A 22,052-nucleotide genomic window follows, 5' to 3' on the forward strand; every position below is an offset into this window, starting at 1 on the left:
TATTCAACCGGAGTATTTTCACACTTCTTTCAAGGCTCCTCATACGATGTCCATGATATGCTCATCGCTGGTTCACGTATAAATTTTTAGGTATTTGGGAAAACAAATACGGTACATTTGCTTTCCTTACAAAGCTTCCGGGTAGCGTGCACACAAAAAAGATGACTCACTAAAGTACTTATTTTCTGATGCGGTAATAACAATACATATTTTAAAACATAAAAGAATTTATCGTTTCTTCCAAATGGGCCACTTAAAAATGAAAAAAAGTAGATTTGGGGTTTTTTTATTATCTTCCTCTTAGAAACTGGACAAGTAATTTGCAAATACTCTAAGGCACAATTGATCTCTTAGTTGTAAGTCTTTCTTACAATGGTATCAGCATGACAAAAGTACATTCTGCCAGCCTCTACATCCAGTTTTTGAAGTTCTACTTCATAAAAGCAGGATATTGATACATTCATGTCTTGTGAATTATTCCTATCTTTTTAATTTGGTTTCCCTGGGCCTAAACCACAGGTCTACACAGTGACCGCTCAAAATTCAGTTCGAGAAGCCCTTTAATGATTAGTCTAATGCACTGAGTTGTAAAGATTTTTAAAACTCAGTAAGTACCGACTCAAGCTCTCTTTTTTTCCTGGTTACTGGAGCCCATCTTGACATCTAAGCTGGAAATGAATGATCTTTCAACAACACGCCAGGGATTTTGCTAAGGTCATATTCAATCATTCATTAGGCTTCTTCCCCCTCGCTTTTCAGAGTTCTATTGTGAAGCTGGTTTTATTCAGCATTTATGTAGCCTGTGGGCTTGGGTGTTTGTCTGCTTAATGTTGAGTTTCATTTCTATGCCCCTAACATAGGAATCCATCAATTGACCAAAGAATTTCAAACTATTCTTTTACTTTTCTAACAAATTGCATGGTGTGTATGATGAATAAATTAGCATTAATTTTCTTCCATTAACTGTTAATAAAACATGCTCCTGTGCTCCCCCTTCTTCTAAGGACATCTCTGTTTCCTGCCTAACAGAGAAATGACAAGGGTTTCCTAATTTTTTCCCACTAAGCAATTGTCCTTCAACCTAGCATGCTTCTCGTCTCCCACAATCAAGCTCTAGGTCATGGGCAGCCTCCTTCCAGTGAAGTGTACTAGACAAGACTCCTTTCAGAGCCCATCAACACCCCCCCCCCCCCCACACACACACACACAAATAGCTAAAGAGGTTTTACTACTGTGGAACACAAGACACTTGGTCCCTTGCTTTCAAAGCAGAAAGCTGTCTCTGGAGCACGTACACTCTAGTTCACAGTGCCAAAAACAGGAAATCAAACCCAGGTCTCCCCACAGCAGAATGCCGGCCTGGAGCGCAACGGATTTTTCACATTTGTGGAGATTTTCATCAGGGGCTACCAGACACATACACACGTGTGTAAATATATAAAATAAAATTATTTAAGAAAACATACATCAAAGTCTATTGACACAGGCAGGGATACTCTCTTTGCATATCAATTTAAGGAAAATTATTTCAAAGGCTATAGGCTAACACAGGTTTCTTAAAAATTAAAGCTTCTATTATACTCGGGATGAATGTAAATTAACATATATATATATATATACACACACACACTACATTACTACATCACGGTATCACAGAAAGTTTAAAATAATAGTAGTGAACTGAAAACATATCATTCGTTGCAAACACTAAACGTTTTTCGTGTAGGTTTACCTCCCTTCTTTCCCCCAAATAACAGAAAATCGCATCCACACCGCAGACGAAGAAGAAAGGAAGATCTGCTGCTAGTACAATGAGGAGGGGGGAGGGGGATCATTCAGGGACAGTTGTGCTATCTTAAAATGGCTTCAGTCAAGCTGCCAAGAGTAGTGTCAGGGTTGATTCTCATCTGCATAAACGCCAGTCCCAAAAAGCAACTCTAACTCGTGCACCTGGCTTTATTAAAGCAAAACGTTCTGAAAACTTTCGACTTGTTCATCGGTGTAACCGGCCCATTGGGCCTCAAACCCCTTCGGACCGGCCCGCGCGCCTCCTGAGCACAGAAGCGCCGGCTACTGAGGCTGTAACGTCCTAATGAGAAGCAACGAAGCTGTGCAGGCTCCAGAGAGAAGCTTCGTTTGCATTTCAAACAAGTTTCCTCAAAATAAGAGCGTCTTTTGATGAAATAAAGTGGCAATTCCAACTTCTCGTCCAGAGAAACCAGCGCTCACCACAGAACTGACCGCTCCCTTTCGAAACCGCTTTTCTTCCGGGTCCCCACACGGTCACGTGACATAACAGACCGACGTGCAAGAGTTACGTGTTTGCGGCCGGTTTTGGTAACTTGGGGGCACCTGCGGGTCTGGTCTTTGAAGTGTGGTGTTATTTGGAAACACGAATTGACTGTTAGCATCCTGGTACCCTCCATCTGTTCTCACTGCAATCTCTGGGGGGCTGGCTTCCGGCATGACTCGCTGACAGGGAGAGATGACAAATCCCTTCTCCTAACCTTAGCCACAGCTCCGAGGTCCCCCCAAGTGCTTCATCTTTGCAAATGGGAGCGAATGGGTGGTACCACCACCGCCGCCGCCCCCAACCGAGGGTGACTCGAGGAGCTTTTCAACGGAGACCCGCTCGGTGGGTTTGATCAGTGAACCAAACCCCATGTCTCCGTCTGGCGGCGCGGAGCGCCCAGTCCGTCAGAGCGGTGCTTTAAAGCAGCACCCGTAGCCGCGCAAAATTCTGAAAAAGTGCTTCCGTCCTACCGTCACATTTGACATCAAGAAAGAGAAATACGAAAACACAACAAAGACCAAGCCTCCTCGGTAAATGATACACCATGTTTCCGTGGGTTAAGATCCCATGCCTAGCTTGTAAAATCAACACGAGTTTTTCACAAGTTTAAACCACATACATTTTGAAGGAACTTCTCAGCCACTCCGGTTAAAAATGAGAGCTTTTCAAACAATCGGATTTGTGCCGAAAGCTTATGTAAATGTCTGCGGCCATCTCGTGCCAGGCAGGTAGCAACCTTAATGGCTGGTGAACGTGGATCTAAACCAAAGCCCTCTGCCCTCCACCCCGCCCCCACCCCACTCAGGGACAAAAGAGAGAGAGACAGGGTTGTGATGCCAGACTCGCTCGTTACCGGATGAACATGCGCCAAACAGACAAAAACCCCACAGACCCAAATAGCTGAAAATCATCAAAAACTGTGTCGCTTTCAAATTTGTGTAGAGGCCCCCGTATTAAAGTATTAGCCCAAATGCAACGATGGCGTCACGTGGTCACGTTATCTCCTCAAAAACGTTAATAAATACACTGTTTCTCTTGCTAACCGGCCCTACCTGGAACATCTTTGTCCCCGCGTCCCCGGGGGCTTCTAGGTACACATCCAGCTCACACCCCCCTTCGCAGAAGGGTCTGTCACGACAAAAGGGAGGTGGGGGAAAGTGACGAAGGGCGGGCGGCTCGCCGGCTCCGGCCCACAGCCCAACACGGGCGCCAGAAAGGAGGGGCAGAGCTCCTGAAAATCCTACTTAACTTCCCTGGCAGCGTCTTCTCCAGACCAGTCCTGGTTCCCTCACTGAACCGCAACTGCCATTAAGGCAGAGCCTTACTTAGCACCTGGGAAGCAGAATATGCCGGGGGAACGGCCAGGGGAACAGTCAGACCCAAAGAATCCCGGCTCCACCCTGTACTCGTCCTTCCAGTGGAGACAGGCGTAAGTTACACACACCTTCGGAAGATAGCGGGAGGATTCGCTGATTTAATACGATAACGTAACGTAACGTAACGTAACGTAACGTAACTTAACACGGAGCCAGCAGATAACAGTATCTGTCAGTTGTCTTTTCTACTTCCTGTTTTGCCCTCAAAGCAGGTAAAAAAAAAAAAAAAAAAAAAAAGCCCATCGGCGGCAACAAACAAGCTCAATAAATATTTCCTGATCAACTCACACATGTATCTGACTTTAATTGCATACACGAAAACTAGGGGACTTTCCCGGGTATTAAATAATTTTTTTTTTTAAATAACCACCGTTCAACCCCAAACAGTAAGCATACCTATGATGTTTCACAAACAGTCTAATAAAACACGAAGAAGGCTGGTGTTTATGACCCTGGCCCTGGAGTCGTTTCACCCAATCTGAACAAGCAGTTCCATTCGATTCGACTTCGCCAAGGCACAAAAACCAAGAGCACGTGCTTTCTGTAAATTCATTTACTGCGTTAAAGTTTTTAACTGTTCAGCAGTTACAGAAAAGTTTTAATCGAAGAGAAAAAGATTTACATTCCAAGTACAAAAGAAAACCTGACATGATGCTCGGCTGGTCTCTGAAACTCAACCACCCCCGTGAGCGCGTGTCTTTACCGACCCTTCGTATCCATTCAACACGTGCACATCCTGCGGTACTTACTAAGCACGTATTTGCACGTGCATTTTCTGTGTCAGGGCTACTTTGATGTGGAGCTTCGTAACAAAGCTAACTGAATTTGTCCAGTGAAAAGTCTCACGTTTTTTGGAAAACCAAAGCTGTTACACTGTTTCCAGATCTGCCTCCAAAGCTGAACGTGGGTGTTGGCAGCTCTTCAAAAAGTTCAAACCCTGTCAGACAAGATTAAAATATTTTTAATAGGGGCTGAGTCCCACAGCGAAGGGAAGTCTGTATTAACGAGGTACCCGCGAACCTTTCGCGAAACTCTGATTCCAGACTCCAAGCCGTGACTGAATTTCACGTGGTAAATTTTCAATCCCCCTGCGTGCGTCCCCACTGACGCTTTAAACTGAGCAAGCAGCAGACAAGACCGAAGTCAACCGGCAGGAAAGAGGCTTTCCCTCCTCCCTCCCTTCCCCCACTTCTGGTCTCTTCTCTCTCAGACTCTGTATCTCCCTCCGTCTACCGCGGCACCTCGCACACGAAGGAGCCACCGTGTGCGGAGACGATCCCAGGGAGCGGGGAACGGTTCTGGGAGCTTCCTCTGTAGCGACTTAACCCACACCACACACCCGAAGTATTTAACACCGAAGGGTCAAACAACATGGAAGTGAAAAGGCGTCTGTAGACGATGAAAAAGTTCTGGAGGGGGAGGCGGTGATGGCTGAACAACAATGGCAACGTACTCACTCAATGTCACAGAGCAGTACACTTCAAAAGGGTTAAATGGCGAATCTTACCTTCTACGCGCTTTACCACAACAAAAAGAGTGTGTAACCAAAGATCAAGACCCAAACTGAACTAAGAATCTGGGAAGAAAAGGAAGTAGGAATTTTCAAGGAAGCACCGTGTGGTTTTTAAATTAACATGGATTCAAAAGTCAGGGGTTCAAGTCCCAGCTCGACCACTTTACGAGGTGAAAGATAGGCTTACCAGGATCCTCCTTTTCAAAGCAAGGAGGTTACAACATACCAGTGCCCCTACCTACCTCATAGTGATTTTGTAAAGATCAAAACGTGGCATTTTCCTGAACTACAAAATAAAATGGAAATTTAACATTTGGGGGGCGCCTGGGTGGCTCAGTTCGTTAAGGCCTGACTTCGGCTCAGGTCATGATCTCATGGTTTGTGAGTTCGAGCCCCGTTCAGGCTCTGTGCTGACGGCTCAGAGCCCGGAGCCTGCTTTGGATTCTGGGTCTCCCTCGCTCTCTGCCCCTCCCCTGCTCATGCTCTCTCTCTCTCAAAAATAAACATTTTTTAAAAATGGAAATTTAACATTTTATTATTTTAAACCAGGACAAACAAGGCTGGGAAGTTAAACCAGGGTTTTCCTTCAGTGATAGGTCTATTGGTTTGGAGGGTCGATTTTTTTTTCCCTAGGAAAGGGTGGTGTCCGCATTTTCGAACTGCAGCTGAAATAGCTCTGATAAACAGAAAAAATATAACAGGATATATATTATTGCATCAACTGGCCTCTTGTACTTGGTTTCATTGTGCATTCTAACTCACATTCTTAATCAAACTGCACCAAATTTTAACAAATGACCATATATTAAAATGCTCATTAAAACTGATCATAAGAAAGCTTTTCCAAAGAAGGACAGGCCTCTAAATGGAGCCACTGTGCTGGATATACAGGCACAAAATCTATCTGTTTTCTGAAATTTTACACAGGCTTAAAATACTTCATAATAAAAACTTGGAGAAAATGGAGAGGTCTGTGTGAATTTTCCAGGACTAATCTTTTAACTCCTTAAACTAACCATACAGAATTGAAGTGATCACATTTTAATAGATACTACACCAAAATCTTAAGAAGTGGTTGTATTCCAGTGATAGGTAACACATGCTTTTAGTTTTGTTGTTGTTGTTTTGTTTTTGTTTTTAATTTAGGAGAGAGAGCACGTGTGAGTGCACGTTGGGGGGAGGGGGGGAGGCAGAGGGAAAGAATCTTAAGCAGGCTTCGCTCTCAATGTGGAGCCCGACGTGGGGCTCAGGATCGTGACCTGAGCCAAAATCAAGAGTCAGAAGCTCAACCGACCGAGCCACCCAGGCACCCCACTTTTAGTTATTTTAATCTATATGCTTATGTGTTGGGGTTATGGACATTTTTCAATCTTTTTCATAAGGAATTTAGATTACTTTTATGGTAAAATAGGTTTTCGGGAATGTTCTTAATTCAGTAGTTTTAAGAAAGTCCAGTTCCTTGGACATCAAATTAGAACACCCCAACATCTGGCAAATGATTCCGGTAATCCTCACCAAAACAAATGACAACATAAAATGTTTATATAGATATGGCTGTAAAGGAAAAGTACAAGATTTCAACAGTTTTATGAACATTTATGTTTCAGATAAGGAAAGAAGCAAAAAGTCTTTAAAGACCAGTAAAGCAAGCTTCATTCTACGCAAAAGGGACCATGGGAGCCAATGTGAGAAGCTACTGCCAAGACCCTCAGCAGTGATACACGTGTTCTGTGAGTGTTCGGTGCCCAACTCCAAACACCATATTCTCAGAGACACATGGCTAAAAATGTCTTCAATTGTACATATTTAACATTTCCTGTTGTAACATTTTGCTTATTTAAATTCTGTATTAAGCTCTAAAACTGAACATAAGTTAAAGTGGTTCTCAGACACAGACACGATTTTAAGGACCCTTTACCAGGCTCAAGTCTGTTCCTCATTATCAAAGACAGACAAATATGTTTTTGTCTGGTGGTTCCAGGGGTAAGAGAGAACACCTGTATTTAAGAACCGGGAAAGAAACTTGCCCTACACAGTGTTAACTTCGAGCATTTATTAAAACTGTCAAGCTTCTGGAACTGGGAAAGACTATGGAGACGGGGCCTCAACAGTTCTAAAGGAAACAAATTTAACGTGGAAGATAGTAAAATTAATGGCACGAAGTACAGGACAATAAATCACCTATAATTCTTGTTTTCCAGAGGCAGTAGTCATGAAACCACAAGCTCACATTTCAAGCCTCAAACACTTCAGGTTTGACATTATATAACGTGCCAAAGTCACTGAATGCGCACAAAAAGACACGTGTTAACCGTGCTCCCTCCCACCGCCTATTCCCTTACTACCAAAAAAGAAAACAAACTCTAAGATAAAGTGCATGCAAAACAGTTATAAATTCATTTCCCATTAGCTTGGGACAACCGAGGTTCAAATTTAACAAAAATTTAGTAGCGTAGCATTTATTATTAATATTCCATCCTAAAAGTTCCTCTCATTTCTTTAAAAAACTCCATACTAATCTGAAAAAGGGACTGTGGAAAAAAAAAAAAACAAGCAAACACTAGTTCTGGATTCTCAAGGTACTTTCCCAGAAGCACCTGTGCGCTGCATGAATAAATTGGCAGGTAATATATTCCTTAAGATATGCAAGGAACAGTCTGCCAAAGCTCTCAAAATATTTGTGTATAGGTTATAGATTCTCGATTCTCACAAGATCCCCACTTGGTAGACACGGGACTAATTATACTTCCCTAATGGGGCGAAAAAGGTTCCTGTCTGGGAACCAAAACCATGAAAAAGGAAGAGATTTCCCCAAGAGTTCACAGGTCATATTTCTACTACAAAGTCCCTACCTTTTGTTTCTGTGCCCCGTTGAAAATAATTGTTCTACGTAAGCTGAAAAGAAGATAAATCCTAAATACCTGAATGACCATTAGCAAGACAAAGAAAGTATCCACAGAGTGAAAGCTCTCACCGCGTAAGATGTTTACAAAATACGACTTGCATTTGTGCATCACGGGCTCCCAGCACACGAGCACAATGGAGCCGGCACGGTACGCGTGCTCTCTGTCCGAGTCTCTAAGCGAGAGAGTACGCAGCTTAATCAAGGAACTGAGGTTTCACAGGCTCATGTTAGCACAGCACCCAACTGCCAGGACTTCTTGGAAAATTTTGGAAAGGACTCTGGGTCTCTGGGTATTATTTCTTTGTCCTTTGCGTACACGGTTAAAAGAGAAGAGAAGCAGGCAATTCCCACAAATGGAAAAGTAAAGCCCTCAAACGCCAAGCGAAAGAAAACCTATTTAAGTACGTTAAACCTGAGGTAAGCACACGTTTAAACAACAGGTGACCATTTACCTTCACTGAATTCGTTTAGCAACTCTTCCTTGGTCCAATTACACGAGGTTATTAGGAAAAAGCCTTTGACGTTCAACACCCTGGAGAGGGATTTCACATATTGCTTCCTCTTCTCGATTGCACTGTCAGGATTAAGGCTTATGGCATCAAAAGTCCCCTTGTCAACACAAATATGAAATCCAGACAGCTCTGTGGAAAGATGCAAAAAGTCTTCTACCTATATTAAAAATCAACGTCTTTGTGAGAACGATTAACATACAGTTTTTACTGAATCTAAGTGACAATCTGTAAAAGGTCATAGCTAAAAGGACCAATTAATTATGATGGCGTTTTACATACAATAAGCATACTTCCGACTTTATAGCTAACTTTTATGCGCGTCATTCCAAGACCATTAAAGTTAAGATTGGTAAGAGAGACTGACAAGTGTTTCCCGGACATTCCAAATCTCTACAAATTTGGAAACAAATCAAAGCCAGGTGTACTGCCTAATAACACCAGCACATTAACGAAGCTCGCAAGCCTGGCTGATGCAAAAGTTATTTCTGTCAAAAAGCAGAATATTGGGGGGCACCTGGGTGGCTCAGTCGGTGAAGCATCCGACTCTTGATTTCGGCTCAGGTCATGAGCTCACAGTTCGTGAGTTCGAGCCCTGCACTGTCAGTGCAGAGCCTGCTTGGGATTCTCTCTCTCTCTCTCTCTCTCTCTCTCTCTCTGCCCCTTCCCCCTTCCCCTCACGTGCAGGCACATGAGTGCGCTCTCGCGTGCTCTCTCTCTCAAAATAAATAAACGTAAAAAAAAAAAATATTTGACACATTCTTAAAGATGACAAAAAGTATGTGGCACTCAAACGGGTCATTAGAAGGAAGATGCCTTTTGGCTGATATCACTAGCTGTGTGGTGTAAACTTGGTAAATCAGAAGTTCTTTGGCCCTGACTCAGCAGCTCACAAAGGAACAAATGGACGTAAGGAACGGCTTGAAGCTTAAGGAACGAAGTGACTCTTTACACTGCCGTTACTTCACTTGATAAGCGTGCGCTTTGGGTTGTGAAAGTCCTACACGAGCACAGCACACTCATTCGCCATCGCCTCTGAACACGTGAGGAGCGTCTGACGTGGTGACCTGCCTCGGCTTCACTCAATAGTCACAATAATTGGCCAGCGGACTTAATTCTGCAAAGCTGCTTTGAAAAAGTAATCACCTCATGATTATTCACACAAACTTAATGCAGGAACCATAAATAGCATGTTACCGCAAACACTCTGATTTAAAAATGTGGATTTTGTTTCCTTGCGTCCGAACATGGGTTTTTTCCCCTCCTCCCTCACACCAAAGCATTCGGGATCCCTGAAGCAAAAAATGACTACCATTCCTACGAGCTAAGTTTAGAGAAGCTCCTATCCGAAACGTCTGTATAAAAGTACTCATTTATTCAGTAAGTATTTCGTGAACACCTGTTCTCTTCGGGGACTTTCCAGTCACTGGGAACATAACAGTAAACGAAAAAGAAAAGGGACCCTGGATGAGAACACATCTTACGTTCTCTACATCCGATCTTAGCCAAAAGGCCGAGAAGCGCTATCTTATGTTCTCTAAAGAAACAGACAAGTAAATGAACTGAACAAATAATTCTAGATAAAGTGGCATGAAGACAATAAAAACAGAATGATGAAGACAGTGAGCGACTAGGAAGAGAAATGGTTTGGAAAACGCAGTAAAGAAAGACCCAAGAAGGTGATATTGGAGCACAGATCTGACTGATGAGAATGGGCCACGTAAGCTAAGATCTGAGACAAGAATATTCTAGGCAGAGAGCAGAAGGTGTAAAGACCGGAAAAGAACAGACTAGACATGTTTCAGGAGCAGAGAGCAAGCCAGCATGCCTGGAACACAGGTGATGAAAAGGAAAAGAGGGAAGAAACGAGGGGCTTCGCGAGGCGCGGTGGGGGGTTCAGATTCCACTCTCAAGGCGATGGGGAAGCCCTTAGAGACTTGTGAGCAAAGCAGCGACACGAGCTGGTATTTTAAAAGATCGCTCCGCTTGACCTGTGGTCGTGGACGGTGGCGTGGCAAGAGCGGCAACGGGGAGGCCGAGTAAGAGGCCACTGCAGCCACACAGGCAAGAAACGATGGAGCCTGGACTCGGGAGAGAACGGTGGAGATAGCAAGCAACGGTCACCTGCCTGATAGACTCTGAAGATAAAACCAAGAGAATTAGAAGCCACACTTAAAGGACAGAGAAGAATCAAGGATAACTCCTCGGGTCTGGGGTTAGTGCAAGAGGTGAATGGTAGTAGCAGTAATAGAAATGGAAACTCAGAGTTTCGTTTCAGACTAAATGAAGGACTATTAGCTATCCAGGCAAAAGCATAAAAGAGGCAAGATCAAATTTTTTGATCTAGGTAATCCAAAGTTAGCTACGATCTGCGTTTGCAGACATGAAAGAACACACTTGCACACAAGAAAAGAGAAAGTCACTTCCCCAAGCTGACTAGACTCAAAATTTTAATAGTTACTTAAAAATGTTTCCATTGGGACTATTTATAATGAACCCTCAATTTATGAGTTCCAAAGATATTGTCAACAAATAAATATATTTTAGAAATGTTTAAACTCTGTAACTTTTATTACAAATAAGTTATAGTAATATAATAGTTACCTTCAACTTAATGTTAGATAAACCTTCTTTGTCTATAATACTTCCAGAAAGCTGTATTGCAGAAGGAGAGTAATCAATTCCAGTAATATTAGAAAATCCAAATTTTGCCTAGAGACAGAGAAACAATTGTATACTTTAGTTTAAAATGAAGTTTTAACATACTGCTTTGCTTATGAATTATAATATTCCTTTAGGACCGGGACTGTTTTATTTAATAGATCAAGTGACATATACTATCCAATAATCTACACTGCTTAAATTTTATTGTAGATCTAAATAGAAACTAAGAGTCTGAATTTACATCAAATGACAATTCATCTGTTTTTACAGTATTTGATTTCAATTTCAAGAGAAAATTCATTCTCTCAAAGATTCATTCTCTCAAAGATCATGAGAATGTACATATGATATTTTTACCCTCAAGCAGAAAAATGTAACATTAACTTCTGATGTGGATATGCTCTAATTCACACATAAATCTGTCATTAATTTTACTGAACACAATTAAGTTATACAAATAAATAAAATGCATACGTAGTAAATTCTTGAAAAATTTTCCTTCGAGTGTGATTATAAATTATGCAATTCTACATCCAGCCATGTGATTATTCAACACCTTACACACGTACTTTTTTGTTTTTGAAATGTTTACAAAACACACGTGAGGGCAGGTATTAATATTCTCAAAGAATGAAGGCTCACTGGATCTGAGAGTTTTGAGCCTAAAGCTGTAGTCCCACTGCTTCCTAGCCTATGAATCCACCTAGGGTGTGTGAGCTTGTGGGAAAAGTATGATGGCGTCGGTTCCTCACCCCCACCCCTAACACTATGCTGAACATTTTTAGAACAATCAGACTCAAGGTCATTTCAAAGGAAACTTGGAGAAAAGCAGCTGAAAAGTACAGTGTAGTCTAAAATTCTCTTCCTGCTCTTCAATATTTACACAATTTCTTTCCTTCAAAACTTAACATATGCCAACACCATCCATTAAGATTCCCTAGACTTTTCAACACTAAGTGACTGATTCCTAAACTCTAGTAACATGTTGATTGTTTTGCACAGAATTTTGCAACCTTTGACTATTTTTCTTTTTAATCTAAAGGTCTTTGATGCCAACCTCCTACTCTTTTTGTTTGTTTTGGTTTGGGTTTTTTTTTTTTTTTTTTCAGTCTTTAGTTTTTTAATTTACATCCAAGTTAGTTAGCATATAGTGCAACAATGATTTCCGGAGTAGATTCCTTAATGCCCCTGACCCACCCAGTTGGCCCATCCCCCCTCCCAAATCCTCTCCAGCAACCCTCTGTTTGTTCTCCATATTTAAGTCTCTTATGTTTTGCCCCCTCCCTGTTTTTCTATTATTTTTGCTCCCCTTCTCTCATGTTCACCTGTTTTGTATCTTAAAGTCCTCATATGAGTGAAGTCATATGACATTTGTTTTTCTCTGACTAATAGCATAATACCCTCTAGTTCCATCTACGTTCTGGCAAATGACACCAATCTTCTGCTCTTAAAGCTGTCTCACTCCATACTCTTCGAGATCTTCATTTTCTCCCAGTTTCCCTCAATTCCTTCCCCATCAGGAACCCAGGATAATTCTATTAATAATTGACTCCTACCAGTTGCCTCTTCTCCCATGTCTGTTTGTTCTTATAACAGCACTTATAAAAATATCATATATAGACGTTTTAGGTTTTTAGAACAGTCATCCAAAACCTCAAACTATCTCCAACATTTTTCACATTTGGTTTCTGGTACTCAGAAGAAAATAGGCAGACATTCAAGGAAATAACAAAGGACCAGAAACCAAGGGGGAAAAACTGATATTAGAAAAAGACCCACAGGAGGGGCGCCTGGGTGGCTTAGTCGGTTAAACGTTAAACGTCCGACTTCCGCTCAGGTCATGATCTCGCGGTTTGTGAATTCGAGCCCCGCGTCGGGCTCTGTGCTGACAGCTCAGTGCCTGGAGCCTGCTTCAGATTCTGTGTCTCCCTCTCTCTGCCCCTCTTCAGCTCATACTCTCTCTCTCTCGGTCTCTCTCTCAAAAATAAATAAACATTTTTAAAAAATGAACAATCAATCCCCAACATTATTTCAATAAAAATGTCAAAAAAAATAAAGACACCGTCTCCCCCAAATCAATCAATTCAACATTAACAGAATCAAGAAGAAAAATCCTCTAACCATCACAGTGGATATCAAAGAAAGCAGCTGATCAAATTCAACCCCCATTCATGATTAAAAACTAGGAATATAAAGGAACACCCTCAATCTGATAAAGACCATCTATAAAAACCTATAGCTGACATCATATTTAATAGTGAAAAATAGAAGCTTTTCTCTTATACTAGGCAGTGTTAACAAGGCTACCTGCCTTCATTCTATTCATTTCTATTCAACAATGTATTCAAGAGCACACAGCATTTCAGGGCGCCTCAGTGGCTCAGTCGGTTAAGTGTCCGACCCTTGATTTCAGCTCAGGTCATGATCTCATGGTTCATGTGATCGAGCCCCCCCATCAGGCTCTCCGCTGGCAGTGCAGAGCCTGCTTGGGATTCTCTCTCCCTCTCTCTCTCTGCCACTCCCCCACTTGAGTGCGCGCCCTCTCAAATAAAGAAATAAACAGACTACATAGCATTTCAATAAACAAGACATCAAAGTTGGAATTAAAGAAATAAAACTATATTACATTACTATATTTGAGAAAATCAAAAAGAATCTATAAATAAACTATTAGAATTAATTTCTGAATTACTGGATACAAAATTAATAGAAAAACCTGTCATTTTGTTTCTATTTCCTAGCAATGAACTGTTAGAAAATACATTTTACAAGCATAACAATAACAACTGCAACAACAAACATCTAAGGATCAACCCAAGAAAAGATATGGAAGACCCCTACAGAGAAAACTACAAAATATTACTGGTAGAATATAAACAGCTAAATAAATGGAGGAACATATCATGCTTGTGGACTCAGAGATTCAATACTGTTAAGGTCTAAATCCTCCCCAAATTCAATGCAATCCTAATCAAAATCCTATGATTTTTTTTTCCCCCAAAAGGTAATGAGTTTAAACTTTAAATAAATATGCATCCTCCCTGAATTAATCTGTAAATTCAGTGCAACCCTAATCAAAATGCCAGGTGTTCTTTTTTTCCTGAAAAGTGACAAGATTATTCTAAAATTTAAATGAATATGGAAAAAGCTAACTAACAACAGCCAAGACAACAATGGAAAAGAGATCAGTGTTGGAGAATTGACATCAACCAAACATGAAATCAGGACAGCAAGGCACTGGCATATAAGCAAACAGTCTCAAAGGAATAAAACAGAGGATCCAGCAACAGACCCAAGCACACACCACTATATGGCTTATAACAGAACTGCCGGGGGGGAAAGGATGGACATTTCAATACAGGGTGCTGGGTTACCTGGATAATCACGAGGAAAAAAATAAACCTCAACCTTTACCTCACAACATATACAACAATTGATCAGAACCTAAATGTGAAGAAAACAATAAAGCTTTTAGAAGAACACACAGGAAAATATCTTTATGACGCTGGGTAGGCAAGGTTTAATACACAACATTCAAAAACACTAACAATTTATTAAATTATATATTAAACTAGATGCACTAGATGAAGATATTGGCAATACAACGATCACATGCCCAAAATATATAAAGAACTCCTACAAATCAATAAGAAAATCACAGGCACCTCAATTTTAACATAAGCAAAAAACTTCAACAGGCATTTCACCAGAAGAATAGCCAAATGGCCAAAACGCGTATGAAAAGATGCTCAACATCTCTAGTCACCAGGAAATAATAAAACAATGAGATACCACTACACACCCCCGAGAATCACTGAAATCGTATAATTTCATAATCACTGTTATGTCATAATCATAATTGGATAATCACTGACAAGACCAGGTGCTAGCAAGAATGGACTTCTCACACACTCCAGTAGGAGCATAAACTAGTACAACCATTTTGGAAAACTGTTTAGCAGTATTGGTAACAATCCAGTACTAGAAACAGCCCAAATGTTTCTCCGTCTACGGGAGAACGAATGTATAAATGAATGAATGACTAAATAATTAAATTGTGGTATTTTCATAGAGTACAATGAAATGAACAGTGAAATACTGAAAGCCATGTCTGAAAAGAGGAACCTCACAAATCCAAGTTCAGCAGAAGCCAGATCAAAAAAAATAAAGCGCATAACCGTATTACCATTTACATCATGCCAAAAACACGTAAAACTCAATGTAATGGACAAAGGACAATTTTTTTCAAAAACTGATGGATGAAACAATTCAACAATCATATGCCAGAGAAAAAGAACCTCAACCAGTATCTCAAGCCTTACAGAAAAATTAACTCCAAAAGAATCACAGATCTAAACATAAGAGGTAAAACTTTAAACTTTCAGAAGACAACATAGGAGAATATCTGTGTGACCCTGGGTTAGGCCAAAAGTTCTTTATTATGACAACAAAAGCAATCCATGAGAAAAAAGTTAATAAACTTTTTTTTAAGCTTCATCAAAATCAAGAACTCCTACCCTTCCGAAGATACTATTAAGAGAATAAAAAAAAGGGGCGCCTGGGTGACTCAGTCAGTTGAGCATCCGTCTTCGGCTCAGGTCATGATCTCGCATTCATGGGTTCGAGTCCTACATCGGGCTCTGAGCTGACAGCCCAGAACCTGGAGCCTGCTTCAGATTCTGTGTCTCCCTCTCTCTCTCTGCCTCTATCCGTCTCTCTCTCTCTCTCTCTCTCTCTCTCAAAAAAATTAAAACGTTAAAAAAAGAATAAAGAAAGAAGTCAAAGAATGGGAGAAAACACTTAGAAACCACCTACCTGGCAAAGAACGTATATCCAGATTACATAAAGAATCCTCAAATCTTAACAGTAAGTAAACAAACAACCCAATTTAAAAATAGGCCAAAAACGTGGCACCCATTTCACCAAAGATACGCGAATGGCAAGTAAGTATGTGAAAAGGTGCTCAATATCCTTAGTTATTAGGGAAATGCTAATTCAAACCACAATGAGTAACCAGTACAGCTAATCTCAAAAGCAGCCTAACATACGATGATAGACATCAAAATAGTGGTTAACTTTAGAAGGGAAAGGGGGTGGGGGTGGGGGGGCGGTGCACAAAGGGGCTACTTCTATGGAGCTAACAATGTTTTATTTCTTGATCAGGTTGGTGAGTTACACAAAGGGTTCATCTTGTAAAACCTATATACTTAATGAGCACTTTTCTACATAAATACATTTAATAAGTTCACATTAAAAAAGAAAGTAACTTCCCTTAAAAGACTACCTATCTAGGTGGCTTCACCAGTGAATTCTACCGGTTTTTTAATTATTTTTTTAAAGTTTTAACTTATTTATTTTGAGAGAGACAGAGAGAGAGAGGAAGAGAGAGAGAATGAATCAGGAAGGGGCTGAGAGAGATGGTAAGAGAGAAAATCCCAAGCAGGCTCTGTGCTGTCACTGCAGAGCCAGACACAGGGCTCGAACCAATGAATCGTGAGATCATGACTCAAGCCAAAGTCAGACACTAACCAACTGAGCCACCCAGGCACCACTCTACCAAACATTTAAGGGGAAAAAGAGCACTAATCACTAATAAACTCCTTCAATAAATACATTTTTATTCAGTGACGCTGGCATAACCTGATACTAAAACTTAACAAGAACACTACAAAAAAGGAAAATTACCAAGACAATCTTTCTCATGGACAGAGCTGCAAAAATCCTAAACAAAATATTAACAAACTGAATCCAATAATATATACAAGTTGGGTTTCTTCCAGAGATGCACTTAACATTTGAAAATGATCAGTGTAATTCACCAACACGAATAGCCTAAAGAAGAAAACTCATATGATTATCTCAAAGAGATAAAGGGAAAACATTTGACAAATTACAAGATTCATGAGAAACACACACACACACACACACACTCTCTCTCTCTCACACTCACTCTCTTTTAGCAAAGGAGGAATAGGAGGAAACTTCTTTAATCTGGTACTAACTGATCTACAAAACAAATAACAAATTTACAAGCTAACATCATACCTAACAGTGAAATATTCAAAGTAATCTCTGAAAGGGGGAAAAAAAGACAAGGAAGTCTTCTATTACCACATCTTTTCAACATTCTACTAGAGGTCATAGACAGTGTGATAAGAGGAAAAAAGTTATAAAGGCTTGGAAAGGAAGAAATAAAACTGCCATTATTCACAGTCTGCATAATTATATAGTTAACCACTGAACAACACAGGGGTTAGGAGTGCTGACACCCCTCACAGTCAAAAACTCGCATTTAACTTTTGACTCCCACAAAACTTTACTAACAGCCTACTGTTGACTGGAAACCTTACAGATAACAGTCAACACATATTTTGTGCGTGTTATCACACACTGTATTCTTACAATAAAGTAGGCTAAAGAAAAGAAAACGTTATTAAGAAAATCATAAGGAGGGGCATCTGGGTGGCTCAGTCAGTTAAGCATCCAGCTCTTGATTTCAGCTCAGGTCATGATCTCATGGTTCATGAGTTCGAGCCCCTCATCGGGCTCCACGATGACAGCACGGAGCCTGCTCTCTCCCCCTCTCTCTCTGCCCCTCCCATGTTTGCACTCACTCGCTCTCTCAAAATAAATAAGTAAACATTAAAAAAAAAGAAAATCATAAGGAAAATACATTTACAGTACCGTATATGTATTTATTAAAAAAAAAACACACAAATGAGTGGGCCTACATAGTTCAAACCCATGTCGTTCAAGAGTCAACTGTATATGTGAAAAAATCTAAAAGAATCTACTTAAACTACTAGTTTCAAAGGATAAATCATTAGCCTTTACAAATAAACCATTAAAATCCAAAAGAATCTACAGGTAAACAAGGGAATGAATAAATAAAACTGCAACATAATTAAATACCATACAGCCCTTTCTTTCCGCCATCTTGGAACCTGTGGAGGCCCGCTGGGAGCAGGACTCCTAAAATGACAAATATGTCTGGAAGGCTGTGGTCCAAGGGTATTTTTGCTGGCTATAGGCAGGATGTCCAGAACCACAGGGAGAACACAGCTCTTCTTAAAATCGAAGGTGTTTATGCTCGAAATGAAACTGAATTCTATCTAGGCAAGAGATGTGCTTACGTGTACAAAGCCAAGAACAACACAGTGACTCCTGGTGGCAAACCAAACAAAAGCAGAGCAACCTGGGGGAAAGTAACGTGCTCGTGGAAACAGTGGCACGATTCGTGCCAAATTCCGAAGGAACCTTCCTACTAAAGCCATCGGCCACAGACTCCGTGCGATGCCGTACCCCTCCAGGATCTAAACTAACTGAAATGTAAATAAAGGTGTAGGCTTGTAACATCTTGTAAAAACAAACAAAAAAACTTCACACAGCAGTGAAAATGAATGTGCTACTCCTACACGCAACTTGAGTGACTCTCACAGAACGTGTGGAAGACACTAGAAAGAATATATACCCGAGTCTTCCATTCATACATTCAGAAACAGGCAAACTGATCTTCTGATGTTAAAATGCTTTGTGATCAATGGTTACTTCTAGAAAGGAAGGAGGGAGTAATTTAGAAAGGACTGCCAGGGAGTTCAGGGGAGTTTCTAGAGTCTATAACACATTACCTCTTGACCAGGGTGATAGTTCATAGGTGACCATAGGTGCGTTCACTTTGTGATAATTCGCTGAGCCACACACTTTTGATTTGTGCACTTTAACACATATATGCTACACCCTGATGTTTCAAAAACATTTACTATAAATTTTTCTAATCATAGTCCACTGCTTAGAACATTTTAATGGTGGGGGAAAACAAAAAACAAACAAAAAACCATTTTAATGGTGGGGCGCCTGAGTAGCTCAGTTAAGCGTTCAATTCCTGATTTCGGCACAGGTCACAATCTCACAGTTTGTGGGATCCAGCCCCATGTCAGACTCTACACTGACAGTGTAGAGCCTGCTTGGGACTCTCTCTCTCCCTCCCTCTCTGCCCCTTCCCCACTAGCACTCCTTCTCCCAAAGTACATAAATATATAAAAATTAAAATGTTGGGGTGCCTGGGAGGCTCAGTTGGTTAAGCATCCGGCTTCAGCTCAGGTCATGATCTCACGGTTTGTGAGTTCAAGCCCCGTGTCAGGCTCTGTGCTGACAGCTTGCTCAGAGCCAGGAGCCTGCTCCAGATTCTGTCTCCCTTTCTCTCTGCCCTTCCCCCGCTCTCTCTCTCTCTCTCTCTGTGTCTCTCTCTCTTTCACTCACTCAAAAATAAACATTAGGGGCGCCTGGTGGCTCAGTCGGTTAAGCGTCCAACTTCAGCTCAGGTCAGGATCTCACGGTCCGTGAGTTTGAGCCCCGCGTCGGGCTCTGGGCTGATGGCTCAGAGCCTGGAGCCTGCTTCCGATTCTGTGCCTCCCTCTCTCTCTGCCCCTCCCCCGTTCATGCTCTGTCTCTGTCTGAAAAATAAACGTTAAAAAAAAAAAAATTCAACAATAAACATTAAAAAAATTGCTAATAAAAAAAAAGTAAAATGTTAATGGCTCCCCATAGCCTAAAAGTAAAATCTAACCTATTAGGCATGACATGTATGGCTCCTACCTTTAACTTAATCCTCAACTCTGTCCATCTCGAATATACACTTTGTATTCTAATGTACCAATTTATTTACAGTCCCAGTACATGCTATGCTGCTTCAAACATTCACGTCTTCTTTTTTTGAGATTTTTTTTTTTTTTAAGCAATCTCCACACCCAACACGGGGCTCGAACTCCCAACCCCAAGATCAAGAGTTCTCATGCTCCACCAACTGAGCCACCCACGCACCCTCAAACCTTCATGCCTTTAAACATTGTTTCCATTGCTTGAAATTTTCTCTCTTACACCCCACCCACACTCACTACACTCTGCCTGTGCAATTTCCATCCAGCTTGGGTATTAGCTCCTCCAAGACCCTTCCTACCCCTTCTCCCCAAAGCTAATCACTCTTTTCTACACACAGTTATCTAATATCGCACACGTCAAGCTACAGTGTTAAGGGTTTCTGTGTCCACCCATCCTCTACTAAACTAGAACAACTCAAGCACAAGGTCTACATTTTCAGGCTGCCAGTGCCCAGCACAAGCCTTGGCCCATGGAAGTCATTCAACAAATTTCACCATTGTGTGTACACCCATACAAATTAAGACAGTAGAGCCATCTAAGAGGGAGTGTATTATCATTTCCACCATAGTACATGCCACAGCAATGAGCCCACTACAGGCACACAACGATCGTTTAGTTAGTAGTAGAACCTGTGCCCAAACTCAGTTCCACGGACAGAATACTCTTTTCAAACCATACGCTCACCTAAGGTAAAGTATTTGTGTCCTACCAGAAATGTAAAAAGGCTTCTTTCTTTCATACACACAGATCTCCAGAGTTTTGAGCTAGAAGAAACCAATTAAGATCACCTAGTCAAAAGTTTTCGGAAAGAACCTACACCCAGAGAAATTAAGTGGCTTGCTGAAGCTCAAGCTTAAGGCCAGAAGGGCCAAGACGAGCGCTCAGATGCCCTGCTTTCTCACAATCCACGCAGCCTCCTTCCGTACCATGTGACTCCTCAAAGAAGGTGCTACGGCTGCTCTGCTACTTTAGACTCGCATGGTTAATATCCTCATTCGCAAGATTTGTTTTTAATTTCATTTTAAAATTTGGCTTTAACACATGAATACTAAAAGTACCAACAAGTTCAACCAAGAAAACACCATTTCCAGTTCCAATATCAAGCACTGAAGCGTCCAATGGAATCTCGCGTTTTTGCATCCACCTTATTAGCCGATTCATACTCTCTTCTCCAAACCTATTAGAAACAGAGAATCCGTTACTCAGATACCAGAGGAATACAGAGCAAAGTTTACAACTAGATTCCATTTAAGCAGCTTATTCAATACGCTCAAGTAAGTCTTTGTTGAAAGTAAGAAGTAGCATCTGTGACTACTTAAACTTCACCTCTACTAGTACTTAGGAGAAAACACCCCCAATGGAATAGAACAGAATAGATAAAGTCAATATGCTACTTATTAATGTTTCTCTACATCAGCACTAACACTCGTGTATGGCTGAAAATTTCATCGCTTATTGAACAAGGACAATCACAGGATGACAGTAACTTCCTAATGCAGGTTTCCCCCCTCTAACCGCAAGTAGAACATTGCTATGAAATCTTTCCTGTGGCAAAATGGCACAAAGCAAAGAAGCAATTACCAGTAATTTATACGGTAAAATTTTGTGAGCATTCCCAGACCCCAAAAATAACCTCTTAGGCCTAATACCTTAAGACACATCTTGCTAACAGATGCACAAAATAAATCAAGAAAAAGCACAGACGCTCACAGACACTGTTCAAAGCTACAGCGGCTTGATGCTGGGATGCTGAGTATAGTTCCCGGGGAAGGAGCTTGGCAGCACAACTCTTGCTGCTAGGGGTGTGCACTGCCTCTCTAAGGGCTCACTGCAAGACAAATGGTGAATGCTAGTTTTGTTCTTCACCTCTTTGTGCAAAAGTAAAAAGCTTCAGGCACCTGGGTGGCTCAGTCGGTTAAGTGGCCAACTTCGGTTCAGGTCATGATCACATGGTTCGTGAGTTCAACCCGACGTCGGGCTCCGTGCTGACAGCTCAGAGCCCGGAGCCTGCTTCAGCTTCTGTGTCTCCCTCTCTCTCTGCCCCTCTCCCACTCATGTTGTCTCTTTCTCAAAAATAAATAAACATTAAAAAAAAAAATTTTTTTTTTAAAGTAAAAATCTTCAGATTTCTTTC

General features: G+C 41.1%; 1 protein-coding gene and 1 pseudogene across 5 annotated transcripts in view; one reads left to right on the plus strand and one right to left on the minus strand.

Moving 5' to 3' along the window:
- EEF1AKMT2 (EEF1A lysine methyltransferase 2) overlaps positions 1-22,052 on the minus strand; it is a 90,986-nt gene that overhangs the window by 67,346 nt on the left and 1,588 nt on the right. For 3 of the 5 annotated variants that reach the window (XR_006299871.1, XM_043597810.1, XM_043597808.1), the window contains exons 3-5: positions 20,981-21,095; positions 11,201-11,308; positions 8,540-8,756 (exon numbers count right to left, since the gene is read on the minus strand). Coding sequence is in view for 4 of the 5 variants with exons in the window: in XM_043597810.1 (XP_043453745.1) it covers positions 8,540-8,756; positions 11,201-11,308; positions 20,981-21,095 (440 nt within the window). In the remaining variant the exon portion in view is untranslated. Of the gene's footprint in view, positions 1-4,204; positions 4,607-5,694; positions 5,859-8,539; positions 8,757-11,200; positions 11,309-20,980; positions 21,096-22,052 lie in introns of those variants that run through there. The other 2 variants (XM_043597807.1, XM_043597809.1) reach the window with 2 other exon arrangements.
- Positions 18,247-18,577, plus strand: LOC122493358 (annotated as a pseudogene).

Source organism: Prionailurus bengalensis, chromosome D2 (genome assembly GCF_016509475.1).
Source record: "Prionailurus bengalensis isolate Pbe53 chromosome D2, Fcat_Pben_1.1_paternal_pri, whole genome shotgun sequence".
NCBI classification, from domain to species: domain Eukaryota; kingdom Metazoa; phylum Chordata; class Mammalia; order Carnivora; family Felidae; genus Prionailurus; species Prionailurus bengalensis.